This window comes from Neolamprologus brichardi, chromosome 3 (assembly GCF_056152115.1).
Source record: "Neolamprologus brichardi isolate AB-2024 chromosome 3, ASM5615211v1, whole genome shotgun sequence".
Classification (NCBI taxonomy): Eukaryota; Metazoa; Chordata; class Actinopteri; order Cichliformes; family Cichlidae; genus Neolamprologus; species Neolamprologus brichardi.
The window spans coordinates 31,814,283-31,837,707 of record NC_142106.1 but is presented as its reverse complement, the minus strand read 5'-3'; the positions used below and the strand labels follow the sequence as shown (position 1 = coordinate 31,837,707).

Genomic DNA, 23,425 nt, shown 5'->3' with positions numbered 1-23,425 from the left:
CTGTTTGGCCACATGAACACCTGCACCCTCACATACTTTGGACATGCAGTAAAATTCAAGTATTTTAGGACCATCTGTGTCTACCTCTAGAGAAGAAGGATGCTAGGCTATGAAATCGCTGTAGATGCCATGGCACTGTATCTTGAAGTAAACTGAGATGATGTTTAAACAAACATGAAGAAAAGGAAAGAGGACGCTGCCTTCTTGTAACTTGGATGGTTGTGGACACTTGACAGTGTGCTCTAAGATTGCAGCGATGTTTGCAGTATCCAGACTGCTCTGTTGTCCTTATAAATAAAGTTGTTTTTGAAAATAAACTCATTCGACTGAAAGCAGTTTCAGGTTAAAGATTAAAACTTACAGTAGAAGAAACCCAGATGATAAGCATTAGCAAGCATTTGGTGTCTGTGGGGAGGAAGAGCTTCATTTTCCTTTTCTTTTTTTAAATAGGAAAACGCCTCTGGCAGCATTTTCCCTAAACAACATTGGAAGCAGCTTTTATCTCAACATTTTTAAGCAGAATGAGATGCATACATAATCAGTATAATTAATATAACTAATTGTGTTTTTGGTTTGGTCTCCTGATAATTCAGTACATCAATGGTGGAAACCTGGAGCAGCTGTTGGGCAGCGACGTGTACCTGTCGTGGAGTGTGCGACTCAGCCTTGCTCTGGATATCGCCCGGGGACTGAAGTACCTGCACAGCAAGGGCATCTTCCACAGAGACCTGACCTCCAAGGTGATTACACACATGGTGCTCATGTACTGCTCACACACATCACTGAGAATCAACACTCACTGAACCCACTCGCTCAGAAGGTTGTGACGCACATAGGCGTATGAATGCTCCACAATAGCACGAGTGCTACAGGTGAGCGCGCACACACGCACAGGGAAGCGCAGGAGTGTAAATACTTCGTGATTAGTAAACAGAAGGAAGGTAAAAAAGATCTGAGTACAGATTTAAAGGCGCTGCAGGTGCGTTACAAATCGTAAAATTACATATGATGCTATCACAAAGGTCTAGTGTTGGACCTGGATCTGTGCCAAAAAGCAGCCAAAACATCTGTGGGAGTCTTAGCAGGCGAACTTTACACACTTAGAGCCCCTACTCACGTCTGTTTTTCTCACATTTTATTTTTATAGGTTTTTTTTGAGTATCCTACAGGAGCCTGTGTGTTTTATTGTATTTAAAATGCACATTAATAAACATTGTGTAAAAATGTACCAGATTTGGTGATTGCAGGCTTATCATCTGTGCTCCCAGCAGGTCGTTGACTTTTGTAAACTACTGCCAGTGACGTCATTATGCAACAGCTGATAATCCGCTGCATTCAACACTAGTGAGTGGGCATCACGTGTCCTGCGTCCAGAGTATTTCTAGGAGTGTAAAGGAAATAATTTGGGGGGGGACGCTGCGATCTGATGCTCTGAATGTCTGAATCTTCTTAAATTTAAGTTTTCTTCTTCTTGCAAAAAACTAACCAAAAACCTCTTTGCAGGCCTGCAGAAAGCCCCGCTCTCACATACTGTGGATGCAGCAATAAAGTGATTCATGTGACCTTTGCCCCTCTGTTCAGAACTGCCTGGTGCGCTGGGAAGGTGCCGTGTGCTCGGCTGTGGTGGGAGACTTTGGCCTGGCAGAGAAAATACCAGATTACAGGTCAGTCCGTCGACACCTATCAGTTGTGTGATTAGATAAGTCGGGCTCAATAAATTCCACTCCTGCACTCGTCTCCGCTCTGTTTATATTCCATGCCATATCTCTTTCTCCGTGCACTCGAAATATTTCTCTCAACTTCTGCTTTTCTCCTGGAGACGTTCGGATGAGACACAGTCACACACAGAGACTGTTGCTCACTCCCGATCAGTCAGGTTTTTCCAAAGTACACAGGCACACGCTGCCTCCGCTCTGTTTCATAGGTCCAGGGGAAGGCAGACGGGACGGCATTTTGGCTCGCAGTGATCTTTTCAGTGTTTTTTAGTGTGAGCTTTTATGACACACCACTAACTCCCAGCTCTGTTGCTGGTGTCGCGTTATGACTCTTCCCCTTCGTTTTTGCAGCTGCATTTCTAGTGACATTTATGTGGTTTCTACAATTCATCACTGGCCTGTACAGGCTATAAATGACCAGCAATCCTCAGATGGGTCTTTATTTTAATTTCTGCAGCTATTTTTCCACTGACATCATGTCTGTTAAGTGGCAGATGATCAGATTCTTGGCATAAAAGGGCCCCGCTCTAAAGATTGAGGGGAAAAGACGTTAAAATGTTTACAGAAGAAAAAGTGGTTCAACAAAGTGTTAGTAGAGGGGACAAAACACACAAATTCTTAGGTTCTCTTTTAAATTGTAGACTTGTTATGCAAACTGTTTTTGTTTTTGTTTTTTTTGTTTTTTTTAAATAAATCTGACAGTGATCACATGTAAGTATATTCTCTCTGAATCTGTAAAATGACCAGCATGAGGGTTGTTGCAAGATAGTTGGAGAATAGAGAAATTATTTAAGAAGCAGTGCAGCATCTTAATATTTTCTCTTGCAACGAAAGAAGTGGTGTGATGGAGACGGTCCTGATGTCTGTGCCTGAAGTAAGGAGGTCCTGAAAACTTTGAAATGAAATTGTCCCATGGTTCATTAATTAAAATGCAGTTTTTACATAAATGGAAATGAATTTCCACTAGTTGTTACTTGGCTCTAGCTTCACTCGGTTTTTATTTGAAGAAAAACGGGCAGTCATGTAAAAGCCATTTGTCTGGAAATGGTTGCTTTGGAGGAAACTGAGGGAAAAATCTGCCTTATTGTGGTGGAGAGGTTTGTATTCTTGGGAATGTCACTGTGTGGGCAAAAGTACTGGGCCACACATCTTTGACTTCAGGTGCTTTGAGTCCCGCTGCCACAGATGTATAGCATCAAGAACACAGACATGCAGTCTGCTTTTAGACACTTGTGAAAGGATGGGTCGTCCTGAAGAGCTCAATCAGTTGAGTGTGGTGCTGTAACAGGATGCCACCTTTGCAGCAAGCCAGTTTGTGAAATGTCCTTCCTTGTAGATATTCCACCATCAACTGTAAGTGGTGCTGTTAAAAAGTCGCTTCTAGGGCTCCAAACTTAGGGACTTGGACTTAGGGACTTGGACTTAGGGACTTGGACTTAGGGACTTGGACTTAGACTTAAAGTGTATTAAGAGTTCTGACAGCCCACGGGAAGAAGCTGTTCTTTAGTCTGTTGGTTTTGCACCTGATGGATCTGAGCCTTTTTCCAGAGGGCAGGATGTTGAAGAGGTGGTGGTTAGGATGGAGGTGGTCCTTTATAATTGCCCTGGCTCTGGAGAGACATCTTGAGCTGGCAATTAAGTCTAGGGAGGGGAGTGGACAGCCGATCACCTTCTCTGCAGTTCTGATGACCCTCTGTAGTCTCTTCTTGTCAGCTGTTGTGCAACCAGTGTACCACACAGGGATGGCGTGCACCAGCACACTCTCGATAGTGGCACGGTAGAAGGACACTAGGAGTTCAGTCTGCAGCCTGTACCATCTCAAAACCCTCAAGAAATTGAGGCGCTGCTGGGCTTTCATTACTAGGGCTGATGTGTTTGTGGACCAAGATAGGTCCTCAGATATTTGGGTGCCGAGGAACTTAAAGGAGGACACCCTCTCCACATAGTCACCTTTTATGGATAGGGGAGGGGGGTCAGTTCTTGTTTTGCGGAAGTCCATGACCACTTCCTTTGTTTTCTTGGCGTTTAGGGTGAGGTTATTGTAGTTACACCATTCTGACAGTCGCTGGACCTCATCCCTGTAGGCGGTGTCATCATCGTTGGTGATGAGCCCCATCAGAGTGGTGTCGTCTGCAAATTTGATGATGATGTTGCAGGGGTGCAGTCACTGGTGTAGATGGTGCATAAGAGTGGACTCAGCACACATCCCTGTGGTGAGCCAGTGCTGTGAGACAGGGTGGATGATCTCTGGTTGCCAACCTTGACTGATTGTGAACGGTCTGTGAGGAAGTTTTTGATCCATGCACATGTGGAGGGGGCGGGGGGAGTCAAAGTTTACCAGCTTCTCTATAAGAATATCTGGGATGATGGTATTGAAGGCCGAGCTGAAATCAAACTTGCCCTGGCATCAACATCAGCACAAAAACTGTGCTTCAGGAACTGTATTGCATGGGTTTCAAGGGCCAAGCAGCTCCTGTATGTTTAATGAGTAGGTTGACCAAACTAGGAATACATGGTTTTCGACCTGGAGCAGGGCCTTGGGGAGGTGTTTAAGAATGCCTTAACCCAGGCCTTGCTAGACTCCACCAGTTCCTATGTGTCCATCCTCCTTTGAGCCTCCCACCTGCAGGAGGCGCTGTAGGGGATCTGTTGCTTTGTGGATTGGAAGGGGGTTGCCTACACCTGCAACCCCCTTCCAGTCTGATATCTCGCAGCTTAAAGCAAACAAACAAAACATAATCCTGTGGTTGCATGTGGTGTTCTTTCATGTGTCTAAATGAAAGCCCTTTCAATTGACTATGTACACGTTAGCATATGCTACTTCCGGTGCGGAAGCGCCTGTGTGGAGCTTTGTTTCCGGTGTCCGATTCGCGCCTGGTTTACGGTCCAAAACAAGTCAAGCAAATGAATGAATCAAGCGGCGATTTACATTTCTATAGATGTCTTGGGCATTTACCCAATATATCTGTAAATGATGTTCATCGACTTGTCGATATTTTTTCCCCGCGCCTCAGAGCAAAAGAGAAAATGGATTCAAATGTTATATTTCTCAGCTGCCCCTCGTTTATTGCGGGTGTTAGGTTCTAAAAATAACCAGTGATAGTATATCTTTGTAGTAGCGATTGACCGCAAAGTAAAGCTACCGGAAATGTACAACCCCACATCCGGTCTCAAACCAGGAAGTTGGCATTTTCTTGTGCACAGGGTCAATGTAAGCAAGCCTTTGTCCATTATAGTGTTGGGCTTTCCTTTTAGAAATAATTGCATGAGGAGCTGCTGTTGTATTGGTGGCCTGAGGGTGCATGCAGCATGGCTTATGGGCAGGTGTTAAAATGCACGCTATGTTGTAATGAGTTCTCTCTTGCTGTGCATGAATTTTGGTGGCTGATGATGATTAACGCTGTTAGATAATTAAAGCAGTGACACCACGAGTGCAGCAGGTTGATGCGTGTTGTTGAAACAAATAGCTCAACTAAATTTATCTGCACAACTATCTGATAAAGAGTGAGTCTCTGCACAGAACTAACAGGTTAATGTAGTATCCACGAGTATAACACATACTTGCTACAAATGACAGCACTTTACTTTCTGCATCAGAGTTTAGAAAGAGGAAATGCAGTACTTGACATCCATCAGTGTTATGATTTTTTTTCACTTTTGGAAAATGCCAAAAAAAGTTTTAAGGAGACTAAATGTGTCAGACTGAAGAATTTGTGGTCTTTATGTACAGCATTTTTGCAGAAAGGTTTTGGCCATTGGTTGAACAATATGAGTCTGACTACTGTTTTAAAAGGGCTGACCTCAAAGCAGTGCCATAGCCAGTGTGTCTCTGCCCACACATGCAGACAAACTTGACAAACACTCTTGTCTCTTTAGTCCTCATCCTCCTCTGTCTCCAGCTATTAAGTTAAAAACACGACTCCTTCTGAGGTGTGTGTGTGTGTGTGTGTGTGTGTGTGTGTGTGTGTGTGTGTGTGTGTGTGTGTGTGTGTGTGTGTGTGTGTGTGTGTGTGTGTGTGTGTGTGTGTGTGTGTGTGTGTGTGTGTGTGTCTCTCTCACTGGTTCTGTTTGTGCCCAGCCACTTTCTGTGTTTACACAAGTGTGCGTCACTGTCAGGAGGGGTGACTTCGGTTGTCTCTCTTTCTGCAAAACCTTGCAAAATGTGTCAGATGAGCTGAAAAATAAGGCTGACATTTTTACAGATGCGAGTCTTCCATGTAACTGTCACTGTGGACTTTTGCATACTTCCACCTATCCAACATGACAGCTCTGTTTGTTCTAGACTTTGTTTCAATAGCAGCTGGTCAATTGTGGTTTGGTGTTTTTTTTTTCCAAGGCTGTTTGCTCTTGATTTTATTCAAACACTGTTGCATCCTGCAGCAGGCCGCTAGCAGAAAATGGATTGTGTGTGCTTTTTGTTTTTTGTTTTTTTTGTTTTTTTGAGTGTGTTTTTGACTGAAACTGCTGTGCTTGTGGCATGGAGGGGAAAAAAAGGAAAGGAAAGATGATGACAGGGGTTTAGCGCTCCAAATAAGGTCAAACTATTCCAGTCCTCCTCCTTTTGCTCTCCCGGCTTTGCTGGATCTCTGCTGTCCCTCATAACAAGTCACTCTCTCCCTTCTGCTGATATCATCTGAACTGTTTATGCTGATGACTTTTCTGTTGTGGTGTTTTCCCTGTGCTGCCTTCTGCGGTCGCTCAGTTTGTCTCATTTCTTCCGGTCCACTTCTCCAAATGGTGTTTACACTAGGAGCTGTGACCGTCTCGACTCATCCTTTCTCCCTTCTGTATGTGTGTGGGTTTTTTTTTTTTTTTTTTTTTTTTTTTTTTTTGGCTGTATCATAGCCCTCAGTAGCAGATGGAAATAGCACAGAGGAAGTATCTGCTCTGTATCTGTGTGTGTGTGTGCGCGCAGGCATGTGTGCAAGCACGTTGTCCTTGCACATTCTTGTGTTCCTTCCTTTTTATTTCGGTCAAAAATTGCACAACAATATCTCCAGATAACTGAAAAACACTGTGGTTTCTTAGATACTGAGGAAGTGCACACAAACACACGTACGCTTGCACAGAGTAACGTCTCACCCCGCACGACCTCTTGATTAGCTTCTGTGTCACTGAATTGGCCTGTGAAGCCTGCTCTTGTTGCACCTTTTATCAATCTGTCATCTTCTTCGGTCTCCTGCACGTCACAGGCTTCTATATAGAAAGTCATCATCGTGTATTGTTTTCCATGAGTCACTGCTGGGTTTTTGAAAATGAACATCTGTGTCCTAAAGGCCCTAAAGGTGGCACCATGACAGCTTAAATATGTGTAGTGGAACTAGATAAATACTCGAAAGCACTGACTACAAAAAACGGCTGCATAGTGTTCATGCCAAGCAGCCGATTGTTGCCTCTCCCCATTTTAAGCTGAAGAAAAGCCCTCCTAGGTCGATTTGATTTACAAAATGCTGCAAATTTAGACAAAGATCTTTTACTTCTGTTGAGAAAAACATTAAACTCTATTTAGTTATTTTTATGTGATGTCAAAGGGGAAAAAACAAGCCAAAGCATCACATCGGTTTGCTGTTCTGGTAATTGTTTTTTCTGAAGTGGTGAAATGGCCCAAAACGACTCACGATTACGAAACCTCAGGAGCTGCCTTTGAGTTTGTTTTATCTGACGAGTTAAAAATCACATTAAATTCAAATGTCGATTGTTTGCATTTTTATATTAAAGCGTTGGAGGATATTTGCATCATGAAGAAATCACTTTTAACAAAGTCGAGCATAGAGTCCACGCACATTATCCTAACATTACATTAAAGCAATTTTAACCTGATTCCATTAGGCTTGTGCATTTAGAGGTTTTGCTTCTCTTCTCTTTCCTGTTTTCCTGCAGTGAGGAAGAAGGCCAGGAGCCTCTGGCTGTGGTTGGCTCCCCCTATTGGATGGCTCCAGAGGTGCTCAGAGGAGAAGTGTATAATGAGAAGGTACTGACAGCTCACTTTCTTCACTTCACTTCAGCTGCATGTTGTTTCAGAAGTCCAAGGTCCGCAGTGGGCGTGATGAGAGCCGCTCAAATAAACAGAGGAAACGGGCAGTGATGTACAGCAATCAATATTTAATAAAGCGGTTATGTGGTTATGTAATTGGTGCACTCGTTGGCCTGGGTTATGACTGTTTTCTGTGTAGCGACTTATTAGAAGCTCCAGTTTGGTATAAACTATATGCAGAATATGGTGCGTATGTACAAAAATAATAACTTGGCTATAAACCACATACTGTTGAAAGCTGAGAGAAATTACGGCAGACTTGTTTTGTCAAGCAAGCTTAACAATGAAAAAGTGACAGACTTTTATCTTGCTGTTTATCCGATCTGAATTTAAAGTACACAGATAATATTAGAAGCCATTCGTAGTCCGCATGCGTGTCTTTCCACTTTATTTGGTCTTATCTTCAGCTGCTGTGTTATCTCTGGCTGATAGACTGTTCGTCCTCTCTCTGCAGGTGGACGTGTTTGCATACGGTATCATCTTGTGTGAGATCATTGCGAGGATACAGGCTGATCCCGACATCCTGCCACGCACTGAGGTACCGATGACAATGTTTTCATCGCCTATCCTGTTTCCTGACACGCTCGTCATCTCACTCGCGCCTCAGTCACAATCTGACCTCTTTATTAAGGAAGTGTGAGGGGGAAAGTTTCTAATAAAGCCATTATTGATTTAATGTTTGTCTCCGCTCAAGGACAGACCCTCAAGCCTGTCGCCATCTGAAGTGCTCCTCCAGAGCGCAATGGTTGTGCAAGCAGCACTGTTAAAATGGCTCCTAAGATTGAGCAACAGGCGAGAGAGATAATTAAAAAATATTTGAAATGATAGCTGCTGTAGATCATTTTAAAATCCTCTGAATGTCATTGTGGGCAAACAGAAAGCTCACTGACCTATTGCTTTAAAATCGAATGTTTAAAGGGCTCAAAAGAAGCGACGTGCAGCGCTGCGCTACCTGGTGTTTAAGTCACCCAACCTCTCATTTTATACCTATTTATTTGTTGTTCTTTATTTATTTTAACCGATTTTAAGTTGTGTTGTCAAACTGGAACATCAGTAAAACTACTCAGAACAGTCTGTAGATGGTAAAAACCAAAAAAATGGAGTATGTGAAAAACATTTAAAGATTTTTGCCTCTTTTCTTTTTTTCTTCTGTTTTTGCTTTGATTTTGTAGTTTTACAGCAGCCTTTATTAACAGCATGATAACATGACATTTATTTAGGACACAGCCTTAATATTAAATCGTAGTATTGTGTGATGCAGACAGGGGGGTCCCATTTGGTCCACTGGATGGTTTTGTGGAAGATCAAACTACTCCAGATTTTGGGAAATCTTTAAGGATTTCGTTTACTCAGACTACTCATCTTCTCCAAAAAGCTGTTGGCTCTGGCCAATATTCCAGTTCATTAAATGGGCTTTCTGGTGGAACCTGCTTGAGATCAGAGTGGGCTGCATGTGGCCTATGAGCTAAAATGAGTTTGACATGCAACAGACTGTATTAATCTACTTTAAGACCTTTTGAAGCTATTACAAGAGCACTGCTCCCCCTTGTGGCCATTTAGCAGTACAGCAATTGAAGATTCTGGTTGCAGTTGCTTGTCTCTGTGAAAGAAAGAAGATGGAGTAAGGAGACTCTGTTTAAACAAAGTGCTCACATGTACTGAAACAGAACTTATTCAGTTTTGTGTTCTTTCAGGATTTTGGTCTGGATGTGGAGGCCTTTCGACATATGGTGGCAGACTGCCCATCTCACTTCTTGAATTTGGCTATCGCCTGCTGTAATGTAAGAAATGCATTTTGTCTCATGTCATATGTGCTGTTAGCTCACTGCTGCTCGCTTTGCACTTGAGGTTACATCATGCACAAGTCAAGAAGATGACAGTGCACTGACCAAAGGTTTGAGCTTCAGTACGAGAGATCAAATTGTTTGGATGTTTGAAGGAAAAGTGTCCATTGGCATTTTGTTACACTTGCCAAGAGCTTGTACACTTGATCCTGTCATCTTTAGATCGAACAGTAGTTACTGACTCTTGTAACTTGAGCTTAAATGCCAAAAATCCAGAGGACGTGTTTCAGATGCTTCTACATTTTAGTTTCTTTATATTTATAACTGCTGCCTGTTTTATGACCTGTTTTAACTTTCCATCCTTTTCCTCTAATTTGACAGATGAACGCAAAGCTCCGTCCATCTTTCTCCCAAATCGTAGCAGAGCTGGAGAAGAAACAAGCTGAGAGAAAACAGAAGGCCGAACCAGCTGTCAAAGGTGAGCCATTCTGTAGATGCGTCACTGAAGAGAACTCGGTCTCACTTCTGTAAACTAACACGATTGTTCTTCTTTTAGAAGCAACTTCTCCGCCTGTCAGCCCTGTGCGAAGGCGATCCCTCGGCCTGCTGTTAGACCAGCGTCTCTCCCGCAGCAAATCCGACATGCTCCATCCTTCAGAGACGCCGCCTACTGCTACCTTGGCTCCTCCTGCTCGGTTTAACCCCTTCTCCCAGAGGGAGGATCTCAAAGGCGGGAAGATCAAGCTGTTTGACACGCCCAGCAAGTCGGTCATCTCCCTGACCTTCACGCTGCCTCCTCCACCAGACTGCGATGACACCACTGCATCTGATGCGGATGCTGTTGACATGCCCAGGAGGCACAGGCGCTGCCACTCGCTGCCTTGCACGCCTCCTCCGCACCTCACGTCAGCACCGAACACCGTTCTCTCTGAGGAGTCTCCATCTGAGACGGAAGTGAACGAGGCAACTGAAGAGGACGGTCTTCTAGAAGAGAAGGATGCTTACAGGGCGAGTGATTCAGGTCTCCCTCTGTCTCTCGAGGCGCTGTCGGTAAACATGTTCGACCATGAGAAGGAGGCGGAGCAGCAGCAGGAGGAGGAGGAAGGGAGGGAGGAGGAGCCAATGGACTGCACTAGTTCCCCAGACATGCAAGACAGCACTTCATCTCCTTACTCCAAACTTTCCTCTCCTCCTTCCCATTTCTCATCTCCGTTACAACCATCCAGTCCTGCTTTGTCAAACGGCTGGGGGTCGGCCATCTCTAACGGGCCTCCGTGCCTGCCGCCGCTCTCCAGTTTGGTCAACAACAATGTGGTTGTGAGTCGACCACTGGGCTGGAGCACTGCCACCAACAGCACTCCCACAACCAACAACAACGGCTACCACTCCCCAACAGGAGACCCCGCGGGCTCTTCTCCCTTTGGCTCTGGCAGCGGACACTCTCTGGACCAGGAGGAGGTCATCTCCTCATGTCCTGGCTGCTGCCTGGCTGGCCTCCGGTTCCCCTCAGTGTGTCTGAGAGCTCCACCACGGCGTAACCCTTACAAGAACTTGAACGGAGACCACGCGGCCTCTCACGGGCTGCTTTGTTCAGGACCCAAGGGCCTGCCGCCCTCCCCCACACCCACAACTACGACCACCAGCCTGGAGCCAGGACTCGCCTTGCCTGGGGTGCAAACATAAACCCTGATTCTTCAACACCAAATGCACACAGAGCAGACGTGCAAACTGCACCAAAAGGTCACATTCTGGGGAATTAAGCAGGTCCTCTTTAAAATTTGCACAGATTTTAACGCAGCAATACTCTGCTTATTTTCCAGACACACTTTTTGGTGCACAGGTGACTCTTAAGTGTTTGGGTCGCTTTACAGAGAGACTCCAAAACCGGCTGATTTTCTCCAACAAAGCCGTGGGACGTAAAACTTTTCAGGCGACGCCCTCTGCTGGACTGAGGGCGGCACAGCCTGTGACGTCAGCCGTGCCTGTATAGATCTGATCGGCAGCGTCCAGAACTGATCAGCATGTAAACACTCCAGTCTGGGATCCACATCAGTTGGATGTTGAATATTTGTATAGATTGATATGTCAGAGGATCCTGGAATGAGGAATGTTCAGCTTAGTATTATTGTTGTTGCAATGATGTTTGGTGCTGAATGAACAGACAGTTTTGCTTTGTCTTTAATTATCAGGTGTATGATGCTCTGCTGAGGTGTGTTTGTGAATTGAATGCAGGTGTGTGTCTGATGGATTCAGTGTGTGTGTGTGTGTGTGTGTGTGTGTGTGTGATGTACACCATTCTTAAGACTATTTTTGTTGCTGTATGATCTCTGTTGGTCCTTCTGATTGCCTGGTTAAGCACTTCAGCTGTATTATTGTTAATAAGGAAACTGTTTATCATTATATTTGGGAATGAAGGTCTTTGACCTGCTTAAGAGATGTACAGATTCTTATTATTTAAACATGGCATTGAATAAAAAGACAGAATGCACTCATGTCTTTGATCTGCTGTGTCTACTTTGTTTTGGCTGCTTTAGATTCCTGGGGTGTTTCTTATAGTCTTTCATCTCTATTTCAGGATATATTGTCAGCAGTTATGACCAAAATCTACAACCCCCATCTGCTTCAATTGTATTTATTTACATTGGAGCAATCCTAAACAGTCGTGAAACCCATCATCTGATGAGCAAAGACAAATCTGTATTTTCAAAAATTCAGTCCTCCTTTTATTCCCCACATTATGGAAGCTTGTTTTGGGGGGGGGGGGGGGGGGTTCAATATTTTGGGGGGCTTCTTTCTTCTTCTTTTTTTCTTTTTTTTTTTTCCCCTCAAAGTGGACTACAAACTGAAACCAGAAAGCTTCTGGTCTCGAAGCTTTATTGCAAAGACATTCTGCAAATTCATAAGCAGATATTTTTATAGTGATTAACCCTGTGGAGCCTCCGTCCTCATAGATTAGTACTACTGGAAGTATCTTCCTGTTAAAGGGAAGTTCTTCCTTCCCACGGTCACCAAGTGCTTGCTTGTAGGGGTGTTGTCTAATTGTTGGGTTTTTCTCTCCAACATTGTAGGGTGTTTATAAAGTGCACTGCAGCACCTGTTGTTTTTAATTAAGTAATAAACTGAATGAAAATGTGCAGTCTGGTTGACGTTGATCACAAAGAGGAAATCCTACATTTGAATAAACATTTAGGTTATCCTTGTTGTTTCAGTATAAACGCTGCAAACTGGAAAGTTTTGCCGCGTGTTGTGGCAGTTTGGCAAAGCACCTTTAATAACGGTAGAGAGGAAATTATTTTTTTAAAGTATACTCCTTTTTGTGACTTAAAGGTGTTTGTGGTTTGGTAGCCAAGTATAAAATTGGCAACTGAAATGGGGTTAATGAGTACAGGAGCACCAAACGATCAGTAAAATGAACACTTCTTTCTTCACGTAATTTCCTCTGGGATTAATAAAGTATTCTGAATCTCATTACCATCCCAGTCTTGATTTTTATGGCCCTCCTCTTTAAGGAGATTAAAGCCTTTCCTCTCCCTTACAAAATCACCAGCCTTCAATTAGATCCTTCTCTCTCTCCACCCCTTCCACCGTCCTGCTGTCCTCAGGCCCTCATTCTTGCCTTCAACTTACTCAGTCTCAGTGCTTCTTTACAGGTGCATTTGTCTTGCTTTAAAGGGAGTCGGTCACCTCCAGGACTTTACACGCTCTATAAGCCCTTTCCTGATCCAGAGGGCAACAGGTTGTCATGGAAACGCATAGTATAACCTGGTTGATGGTGCTGCTGGGGTTGTACACCCTGTTCATCACAGGTAGGAACTGAAGACAGCGTTGCTGTTAAAGCCCCCTGTTCAAACTGTGCTAAAAACCAGTTTGCATCAGGTCGTCTTCTCCCTCTGTGTGCGCTCATGCTTTAAAGTGTTAACAAAATTGGCACAATCGGACTCTGCTGACCAATGAGAACCTCTGTGTGTGTTATGTGTGTCTATTTTTGGTGTACGGGTTTCGTGCGAACTTCCCAGGGTCGAGCGAGTTAGTCTGTTACACTGCAGTGGAATCACTGGACTTAGGTTGCCTCCTGCAGTGGGATTGTCCCCATGCCAGTCCTAATACCACCTACACTGTGCAGACAAAGACGCAGGGGTAAGTCTGTCTGAGTGAGTGTGTGTGTGTGTGTGTGTGTGTGTGTGTGTGTGTCAGTCAGAGAGAGAGACATATTCCTGTAACCTCACACACTCTGAATTTACTCCCACCAGTGCACAGACACTTTGCAGTTCATTGTGTCACGTTTAATTTTTTTTTTTTTTTTGAGCTCACTTTTATCTCAGCACACTTTATAGCCTTATTTCTGCTGGTGTCTACAGCATTGGGTACATTAAATTAGATGATCATGATTTTACTGTCTTCAGACACTTTTGGATTTGGCATTGGATCAGCTGTTAATATATAACTGCAGTTACATTGTGCATGCTGATTACAATAAGAATACTGAATTACAGTGGGGCAAAAAAGTATTTAGTCAGCCACCGATTGTGCAAGTTCCCCCACTTAAAATGATGACAGAGGTCAGTAATTTGCACCAGAGGTACACTTCAACTGTGAGAGACAGAATGTGAAAAAAAAATCCATGAATTCACATGGTAGGATTTGTAAAGAATTTATTCGTAAATCAGGGTGGAAAATAAGTATTTGGTCACCTCAAACAAGGAAAATCCCTGGCTCTCACAGACCTGTAACGTCTTCTGTAAGAAGCTTTTCTGTCCCCCACTCGTTACCTGTATGAATGGCACCTGTTTGACCTCATCATCGGTATAAAAGACACCTGTCCACAGCCTAAACCAGTCAGACTCCAAACGCCGCCATGGCCAAGACCAAAGAGCTTTCGAAGGACACCAGGAAAAGAATTGTAGACCTGCACCAGACTGGGAAGAGTGAATCTACAATAGGCAAGCAGCTTGGTGTGAAAAGATCAACTGTGGGAGCAATCATCAGAAAATGGAAGACATACAAGACCACTGATAATCTCCCTCGAACTGGGGCTCCACGCAAGATCTCATCCCGTGGGGTCAAAATGATCATGAGAACGGTGAGCAAAGATCCCAGAACCACACGGGGGGACCTGGTGAATGACCTGCAGAGAGCTGGGACCAAAGTAACAAAGGTCACCATCAGTAACACACTACAACGGCAGGGAATCAAATCCCGCAGTGCCAGACGTGTTCCGCTGCTGAAGCCAGTGCATGTCCAGGCCCGTCTGAAGTTTGCCAGAGAGCACATGGATGATACAGCAGAGGATTGGGAGAATGTCATGTGGTCAGATGAAACCAAAGTAGAACTTTTTGGTATAAACTCAACTCGTCGTGTTTGGAGGAAGAAGAATACTGAGTTGCATCCCAAGAACACCATACCTACTGTGAAGCATGGGGGTGGAAACATCATGCTATGGGGCTGTTTTTCTGCCAAGGGGACAGGACGACTGATCCGTGTTAAGGACAGAATGAATGGGGCCAAGTATCGTGAGATTTTGAGCCAAAACCTCCTTCCATCAGTGAGAACTTTGAAGATGAAACGAGGCTGGGTCTTCCAGCATGACAATGATCCAAAACACACCGCACGGGCAACAAAGGACTGGCTCCGTAAGAAGCATTTGAAAGTCCTGGAGTGGCCTAGCCAGTCTCCAGACCTCAACCCCATAGAAAATCTGTGGCGGGAGTTGAAAGTCCGTGTTGCTCGGCGACAGCCCCAAAACATCACTGCTCTTGAGAAGATCTGCATGGAGGAATGGGCCAAAATACCAGCTACTGTGTGTGCAAACCTGGTAAAGACCTATAGTAAACCTTTGACCTCTGTTATTGCCAACAAAGGTTATGTTACAAAGTATTGAGTTGTATTTTTGTTATTGACCAAATACTTATTTTCCACCCTGATTTACGAATAAATTCTTTACAAATCCTACCATGTGAATTCATGGATTTTGTTTTCACATTCTGTCTCTCACAGTTGAAGTGTATCTCTGGTGCAAATTACTGACCTCTGTCATCGTTTTAAGTGGGGGAACTTGCACAATCGGTGGCTGACTAAATACTTTTTTGCCCCACTGTATGTGTATAACAAGAAACACAAATAATTTAGATTCTCGTGAAAAGGCAAACAAGAGTATATATAATACAGAGGAGTTCATCAGTACCAAAAATGAGGCCTTTAAAATGATCACACAGTTACAAGAAAACGGAACATCATGAGCGTCACACATGTAAAATTCAGAATGCAGAACTGTTGGGAGGTATTATTGTCAACTGGTGTCTCTAATAAACTCCCAAGTAAATCTCCACTGGACGTAATGAAAATAACTAAGAAGATTGAAATGCAACAAATGCCCAATGTATCTATTAACCGGTCTCATACTAACATCTAAGGTACTGTGAAACTTCTTGAGCCAGCCCTCATTTCTTCAGATTTTGCTAGGAGAATGGGAAATGATAAATTATTGAAACATGAGCAAACATGCATGAAAATGGAGAATATGAGGCAAAAATAGAGATTGTACAATTCTAAGAGTCAGTATTTGGTATGACCACCTGGGATCACTGTGGTGCTGAAAAATGAAGCTGCTGCCAGTGTGAAGTGATATTACATTGTGGATAAAAATTGTACTTTTCTGTGTTCATAATTTCATCAATGTTGACAAAATTTCCAACAGCACTGACTAAAATAGAGATACAGAAACCATGAACGAGCCTCCACTGTGTTTTATACTATGTGTTTTGTGACAGGCTGCTAGTAGCCCCTAAAGATAAATGTTTAAATTGGCTGTTTTCTAAGTCGTCTGTTAAGTGTAGACACAAAACTTGGTTGTAGACAAAACCCCCGAGTACAAGGACTGGACTGAAAATGGATGAAAAAGCATCCAAGATCCAAAGAAAAAACTTAAGAGACCTACAGGAAGCCTGCAGAACTATTGTTCAAGAGCACTTTAAAAATGACAGGATAGTCTGAGCCAAAGAAAAAAGGGTTGGCTTAAGACTTTTGCAGAGTCTGCTTTGCATGACATTACATATTTAAATGGTATGCATATATGGTTGAATTATACCATATGTAACTTTAAAGTTAATTCTAAATGCAATACTTACTTGTTCTTTAATTTTGGTGTTACTATTGCAGGGACCCGTGGCAGGATGTGCCATGGTGCATCTGGATCTCATCCCGAAACTGTGATATCTCTCAGGTCTTCTCAAACTTTGAGCTCTACAACATGATTCGCCTTGGTGTTCACCTCAGTCCCAGCTCCACTGTGTGGCTCAAACCATGCAAGTTTGACTACAGTGACTTCAGTAAGTAACAGTCCTTAATAGGGATGGGTATCGTTTAGGTTTTATCCGATACCGGTGCCAAACCGGTACTTTTGAAATGGTGCCGGTGCTTAAACGGTGCTCAAACCGGTGCTTAAAGAATGGAGAACACAAAATTGGTCCAAATACCTCTCATGTTTAGCTGTTATTTTGTAAAAAGGTAACAATGTTAGCCTTTTCTGCAGCTATGGGGCACATATGGTATCACTCTTGGCTGGAAGCAGTGCTTAAACAATGGAAAAAACAAAAACTTTGTCTAAAAACCTCTCATGTTTAGCTGTTTTCCACTTTTTCTTTGGTCATTTTAGCCTTTTTAGCCAGGGTGAAGGCAGTATCTGCCATCAAACAAGAAGACAGCCGCATGTAACTATGATGATGTTTGCTAGTTCACCTTACATGCATTAATGTAATAACGTGGTTAGCCTACTCAACGTAAATTACACACGAACAACATTAAGCTACTCACGCAGAGAAGAACGGCTGCTGCTGCCATCATCATCCTCATCATTTCTGCTACACTGGCAGGGCTAGGGGCCAGGACTCTCCTCTTCGGGTTTTTGGGGGATGTTGTTAACTCAGGGTCCGATAACAGGCACCACACCCGCAGTAGATGTGCTCGGTGTGAGGTCTCGCAGCAAGCTATCAAATAGGGCGCATTTCTCAGCTTTTAAAAGAAAACGCTATGCGTCGCCAGGTGTTTCATCGGATTTGAGGTGTTACCTCCTTTGACAGTATCACAGTATCACCTTAAAGCACTTGTTGCAGGCTGCTGAGTTTGCATCTTTTGCTGTGAAGTACAGCCAGACTTTGACCTCTTCGCCTTGGGCATTTTTAATCTGTAGCGCTGCTCTAAAAGAACGTACGTACCTGGGCCCGCCTACTATCCTCGGAAACGTAAAATGATTGACTAGAATCTAAAGTGTATCACAGCTCAGTAAAAAAAAGCACCGAAATAAAGCACCGAAATGTGCGCTGCTTTTCGGTCTGGTTACTACCGTTTATGTCAGATGGCACCGGATACTGGTACCCATCCCTAGTCCTTAATGTTTCTGTAATGAAGCGGAGTTAAAATATGCCACAGACTGAGGAGACTCTGCAGGTTTACTTTTCAAATATCATGGGTGGTTTGAATTTGAAGCCTCTGTCTCTCCTTTGCAGACTTCAGTCCTCCTTCTGTTTCCGTCTCTTTGAAAGACGACCAGATGGTGGTGCAGGTGCACTTCCCCTGTGCTGCCAACAGGAGGTGCTCTCTGGAGAGGTGCTGTCCCATCTCTAAGTTGATTGATCCCTGGACCACAGTGACTGTGTATACTGAGCCCAGTGGTGCAGAATACCAGGTGTGGCTATGCTTTGTCTCCAGTTCTACTGATATTTAAGAACAAGGAAGTATTGTGTTCAAAATGAACTTTAAAGCTAAATACACTTTTAATATGTAGTGTTAGTTTTAGGTTTTTCTTTGGCTGCTTTGTCACTGATTTTCAGCTCAGTCCTTGTACCTGACCATTTTCAAGGGGATGTTTGTTTGTTAAGCTACTTAAGATTGACCTGAATCATTCAAGCAGCAGTACCAGTAGTGGTAGTAGTACCAGCTACACATTATACATGCTTGTTTCTTGCAGAGCCGCACAGTCTGGACTCAGGAGGTTGTGTCATATGTGGAGTTCTCCGGTTTGCCTCTGGGTCAGAAATATTGCGCTGAGGCCAACTTCTCCTTCCCAACCTTTGCCATGGCGGCTTCACCGAAATCAGCCCCTCAGTGCGTTGAAACAGTCGCCAGTTCAGGTGAGGAGATGAGATACAGTTTACTTTAAAAACTAGAGGTTGCCAAATTAGCAGCAACCCGAACCATCTTCACGTTTGATAGCTTAAGAAATCACTGCTGCTTCTATAGTTTTGACACTGAGAACAGAAAACAGACCTGTCCATGGATCATTCACAACAGATCCTACTTTCATTAGTTATGAGGTCCAAAATACTGCTTAGGTGCTATTAGGATACTAAGAACCTCCCATGAAACTGCAAGAAAGCCTCATAAAGACAGCTGTGCTTGGATCCTTAAATGATGTGAACCACACTTCATAAGTCCAAGAGGTTAGCTAGATCTCCTGCAGAAGCTTGGCTTGCCTCTTCCTGCAGCTTTTCTGGTGATGCAACTTGTAAATCTTGGGTCTGAAATGATTTAGTGTAGCTCTATGCTTTTTTGAGCAGAGACATGTTCAACCTGCATGCATTTCTTCCCTACAGGGCTGCTGCCGGCGCTGTGTATGGGAATCGGCCTGACTTCCCTCCTTCTTTTCCCAATTCTCATCATGTATCTACGAAAATCAAGACAAGCTACACCAGCCACTGAGAATCAGCCCAAGGCTCCGGTATGATTTATTGTGTTTCACTTTATTTCACCCTCTGTTTTTCTAAAATACTTAAACACGTGCAGTTTTCCAGAATAAAACATTTCTTCTTTCATTCCTTAAGTCGTCTGTTCAAGATCCGATCCCTTTGGTTCCTCTGTCCCCGGGTACAGTCGACCCTTGTGAGATCCACTTGGAGTTTATTCCTGACCATGTTTCCACCGAGCCCTTCTCTGGTATTGTGTCCAATCAGAATCTAAATCACAAACAGGGAAGCATGCACTCCAGCAATCGTCTCAATTATGACACCAAATTGGATGAAGTGTACTGGGACAGCGGAGGGATGGAGCTAGATCGCGGCCTGGACTCTGGCATCAGCATCCCACCTGTTTCTCGCTCTTCTGAAGAGACATGTGGGCCCCATGGAGACTGATACTGAAAAGTTGAGAGCTTTCTCTTCGTGAATGTTGCTCTGCAAGGCTGGAGTTTGCCTCTTTCTCCCTCAGGGATGAAATAGGAGACTAAACTGCTCAAAGTATGGACTGGTCCATTTAAAATATTTGGATGTGTTTCATCTATTATGGTCAAACCCATTATGATTATCTGGAAGTTGACAACAAGTTGTCTTCATAGATTTTGGAAGCTAAACCTTTAAGCAAACATTGACAAGAAGGCCCTAAACATAGGATAAATTGAAGCCTTAAAAACTACAGTTTCAGAAAACCTTTTCTGCTGATGAAAACCAAGTGAGAGGACTGAAACCTACAGACTGACTGTTAAATAGATACCCAGGTTCAAAAATGAACTGTAACAGGAAATTGTCTTTTCCCCAGTTTGTAAGTACACATACACAAAATCTTTAGCTGAAGTCAAGAGCACCTGGTTAGATTTTTTGTCTACAAAAAATAAATAAATCTGCAGAACTGAGTTAACTACAATCACACTAAAAAGAACATTTTCACAAGACTGGATAGAGTCTTAAAAAATAAGTACACCCCATGATTTGGGTATCCAGACGAGTACCCAAATCATGGGGTACTCCTCATGATTTGGGAGTACCCCAAATCATGGCCCCAAATCAGGCCCTGTGCCTGCAAAACAAGTCTAAATCATCACCCGTGCACCACCGTGTGTCACAGTGGCTATGACGTGTTTGGTTTTCTCCAAATGTGGTGCTGTACTTCATGGCCACACATCTCCACTTAGGTCTCATCTGTCCAAAGAACATTGTTCCAGAACTTGTGGTTTGTTCAGAAGCAACTTTGTAACCTCAGCCGAGCTGCCTTTTTTGTTTTTAGAGAGAAAAGAGACTTTCTTCTGACAACCTCTCCAAACACATCAAACAATGCTCAGTTTTTTTCTAATTGTACTGATATGAACCATTTAAGTGGCTAACTGAGCCCTGTAGTGTCTGAGAAACAGCAAAAAACCCGTAAGCTATGTCTACCTTGAGGTGAATTTGCTGGGATGGAAACTCCTGGGAAGATTTAACAATGCGTTAAAACACAAATCAGATAACTGCCAAAACGTCTGCTTGCATAGAGGCTGTCAGACTTGCTGATGAACAGGTAATCAAGTGCATTTGATTATCACCACCCTCTTAATTTCTGTCGAAGCAGTAAAAGATGTTGTTTTTCATAGGATTACACCGAACCTGCGATTGCTTACTTTTTCACATGACTGCAGACGGCTCAGCACTGCAACTACAAAGACAACAGTTTGAACCATTAAGATCTGTTAGCTTAATATTTTAACCATTATTCAACTACTTCTAGTACAAAACAGCAGTGATACGTTGTGTTCACCAGTGACCACTTTCCCCCAGTTATCCATTATCAGCAAATAATTTCAGTTGTGCTATTAGCTATTTCGATTGTTATCCGTGCTGTTAGCTTGCAGCTGAAATGCTAGCCATTGCAGTATTGTGTTTCAATTGTCTATCCATGATAATCAGTGGTATCATTAGCTTCTCAGATATGTCTAACTGTTACCCATGTTGCTTTTTAATGATCAATTTCTATCATTTGTTCACATTTTGGATGTGTATAGTTAAAGGTTATTACATGGGCTGACCTCCTGGGAAGATTGTAGCAACACATTAACGCACAGTTGTGCTATTAGCTATTTCAGCTGTTATCCTTTTTATCTTACAATTCACATGCAAGCCACTGTACTACTGTATTTTAAATGTTTATCCATTACATTCGATGCAATATTGTTTGAAATATGATAGCCAGACTACTTTTAATTACCCTTTTCTATCATTTTGACCAATATATTTTTAAAAATAATTTATGCATATTGCCATTACTTAGTTTTTTTAAATTCTGCTTCTTATTTTTTTTGAGGGGGGCGCTGTCATGCTTGTTCAAGTCCACCCAGTTCTGTAAACACCCAGCTGTTGTAGAAACAGGCTACGTCCTAATTGGGAGTTACTGTGAGGCTTTTAATGGGTCCTCAGCACCCAATACTTGTCTTCTATTTTGGTTCTAATTAACAGACTGGCTGCTGTGTTGGTTGGTCAGGGGGCACCAGGGTTGTCCAATGAGTTTTCATGAGTTCACCCCCGCCAAGGAGCGTCTTTGACGTGGATAATGGCTCCCTTAGGTTTGTTTGGGTGCCGTCTGTGCTTAACCTCTGAACTTTCCTTCTCAGATTAGGCATCACATTGCAGAGAGAGCGATAAACAGAGGCCACCAGTTTACTGCTCACACTATGATTGTGTTTTGTTGTCAGCTATGAAGTAATAGAAATGTGGCTCCTAATCTGAAACCTACAAGCAGATTCCTGTCAGATATGAGTCAGTGTTTCAGGAAGAGGGTCAGAGAACTAGATGGTGAGTGAAAATTATCAGTCAAGCAAAAATAGTTTATCTGGGAGGTCCAAAAGAAGCCGTTTTGTGTGCGTGTGTAAACGTCAACTTACTCGGAGAGTGGTTCTTGTCCCCCCTGCTTTTTGTGCCGAATTCCACTCCAAACCATAACTTCATAAACAAGAGCAAGGAAAACTTTAGACCCCCCACATACTGCCGGCAGCTCTGCCGATAACATAGTGTGTTATTTTTCTGTCATTCATTGCTGTAAAATGTTTCTGACTCACAGTTGCCCCATCAGAGCTTTGCTGCCTCTAACCCGTGACTCGCACCTCATCCTGCATGAAGACAAGAAACATCTTGACATCTCACTTTTTTGCCTTCTGTTTTGCTGGTTTTGCATTCTTTCCGCAACATTGGGAAGTCCTGCGGGTTTGGCCATCCAATATTGTTTGTTTCCCCATCTGACTTTTCCAGAGTCCACAGAGACCTGGGGGGTTACCAAAGCTCCACATACAAGCCTTTGGTTTGGCTTTGTTAATAACTACAGCGCATTATCTGCCATTTGTATTATTCAAGAAGTTTTCTTGAACAGGGTATTTTTTTATCAGCCTCCAGTCTGTGACAGCTCTCTGCTTCCTGATAATGACATAGAGTTTACCTATAACACTTGTTTACAAACTGATAAATTATCCTTGTAGCAAAAACATTCGTAATCTTAAAGGTAATCACATTTTCCTCTTAAGGCTTAGTTACTTGTGTTGAAAGTGATGGCTTTTTAATCTCATGCCTAATACCTAATCTACATGTAGTTTAACACAACTTTACACAATAATGTTTAGAGCACCTCTTGACCATTTCGCAGCAGTGAGGTTTTTATGTTTTTCTGGTTTGGATGTGTGCTGGCCCTTGAGAGACTCCTAATTTAAAAAGTCATTGCTTCATTGTAAAAAGCAACAAGCAATATGAAGAAAAAAATAATATATTTGTGATTTCTAATCCTTGAATGCAGCTCAGCTACAAAAGAGTTTGATAAAAATAGAACAGGTACTAAAACACTGCTTACAGTGTAGCGAATCTTTTCATGAGCGAAATGAAGAGTAACTCCTACCTGGTATTGTGTGAAAAACAAATTGCCTCCTAAACCTAATAACTGGTTTTGCTGTCCTTCCCACTAAGAACTGCAATCAGGCATTTGTGATTACTGGCAGTGAGTCTCTCACATCACTATGGAGATACTTTAGCCACTCCTCTTTGCACAACAGTAGTCACTTTCCCAGCATGAGCGACCTTTTGAAGGTCCTTTTAAAGGTCATGCCAAAATATTTTAATTGGATTTACATCTGGACTTTGACTAGGCCACTCCAAAACCTTCATTTTGTTTGTTTA

General features: G+C 43.1%; 2 protein-coding genes across 2 annotated transcripts in view; both read left to right on the top strand.

Annotated features, from left to right (window-relative positions):
- Positions 1–12,025, top strand: part of tesk1b (testis associated actin remodelling kinase 1b) — a 30,074-nt gene extending 18,049 nt beyond the window's left edge. Inside the window, exons 5-11 of the mRNA XM_087836545.1 lie at positions 594–740; positions 1,582–1,664; positions 7,596–7,686; positions 8,204–8,287; positions 9,444–9,530; positions 9,915–10,011; positions 10,090–12,025. Of these exons, the coding sequence (XP_087692671.1) occupies positions 594–740; positions 1,582–1,664; positions 7,596–7,686; positions 8,204–8,287; positions 9,444–9,530; positions 9,915–10,011; positions 10,090–11,216 (1,716 nt within the window). The 3' untranslated portion in view covers positions 11,217–12,025. The remainder of the gene's footprint in view (positions 1–593; positions 741–1,581; positions 1,665–7,595; positions 7,687–8,203; positions 8,288–9,443; positions 9,531–9,914; positions 10,012–10,089) is intronic.
- Positions 12,026–13,275: 1,250 nt separating this feature from the next.
- On the top strand, positions 13,276–19,766 carry LOC118455386 (uncharacterized). The gene is made up of 7 exons (XM_087836574.1): positions 13,276–13,339; positions 13,550–13,670; positions 16,689–16,858; positions 18,035–18,213; positions 18,496–18,658; positions 19,121–19,245; positions 19,349–19,766. The coding sequence occupies exons 1-7, from the start codon at positions 13,276–13,278 to the stop codon at positions 19,655–19,657; spliced, it is 1,131 nt and encodes a 376-aa protein (XP_087692700.1). The 3' UTR covers positions 19,658–19,766.
- The last annotated feature ends 3,659 nt before the right edge of the window (positions 19,767–23,425 follow it).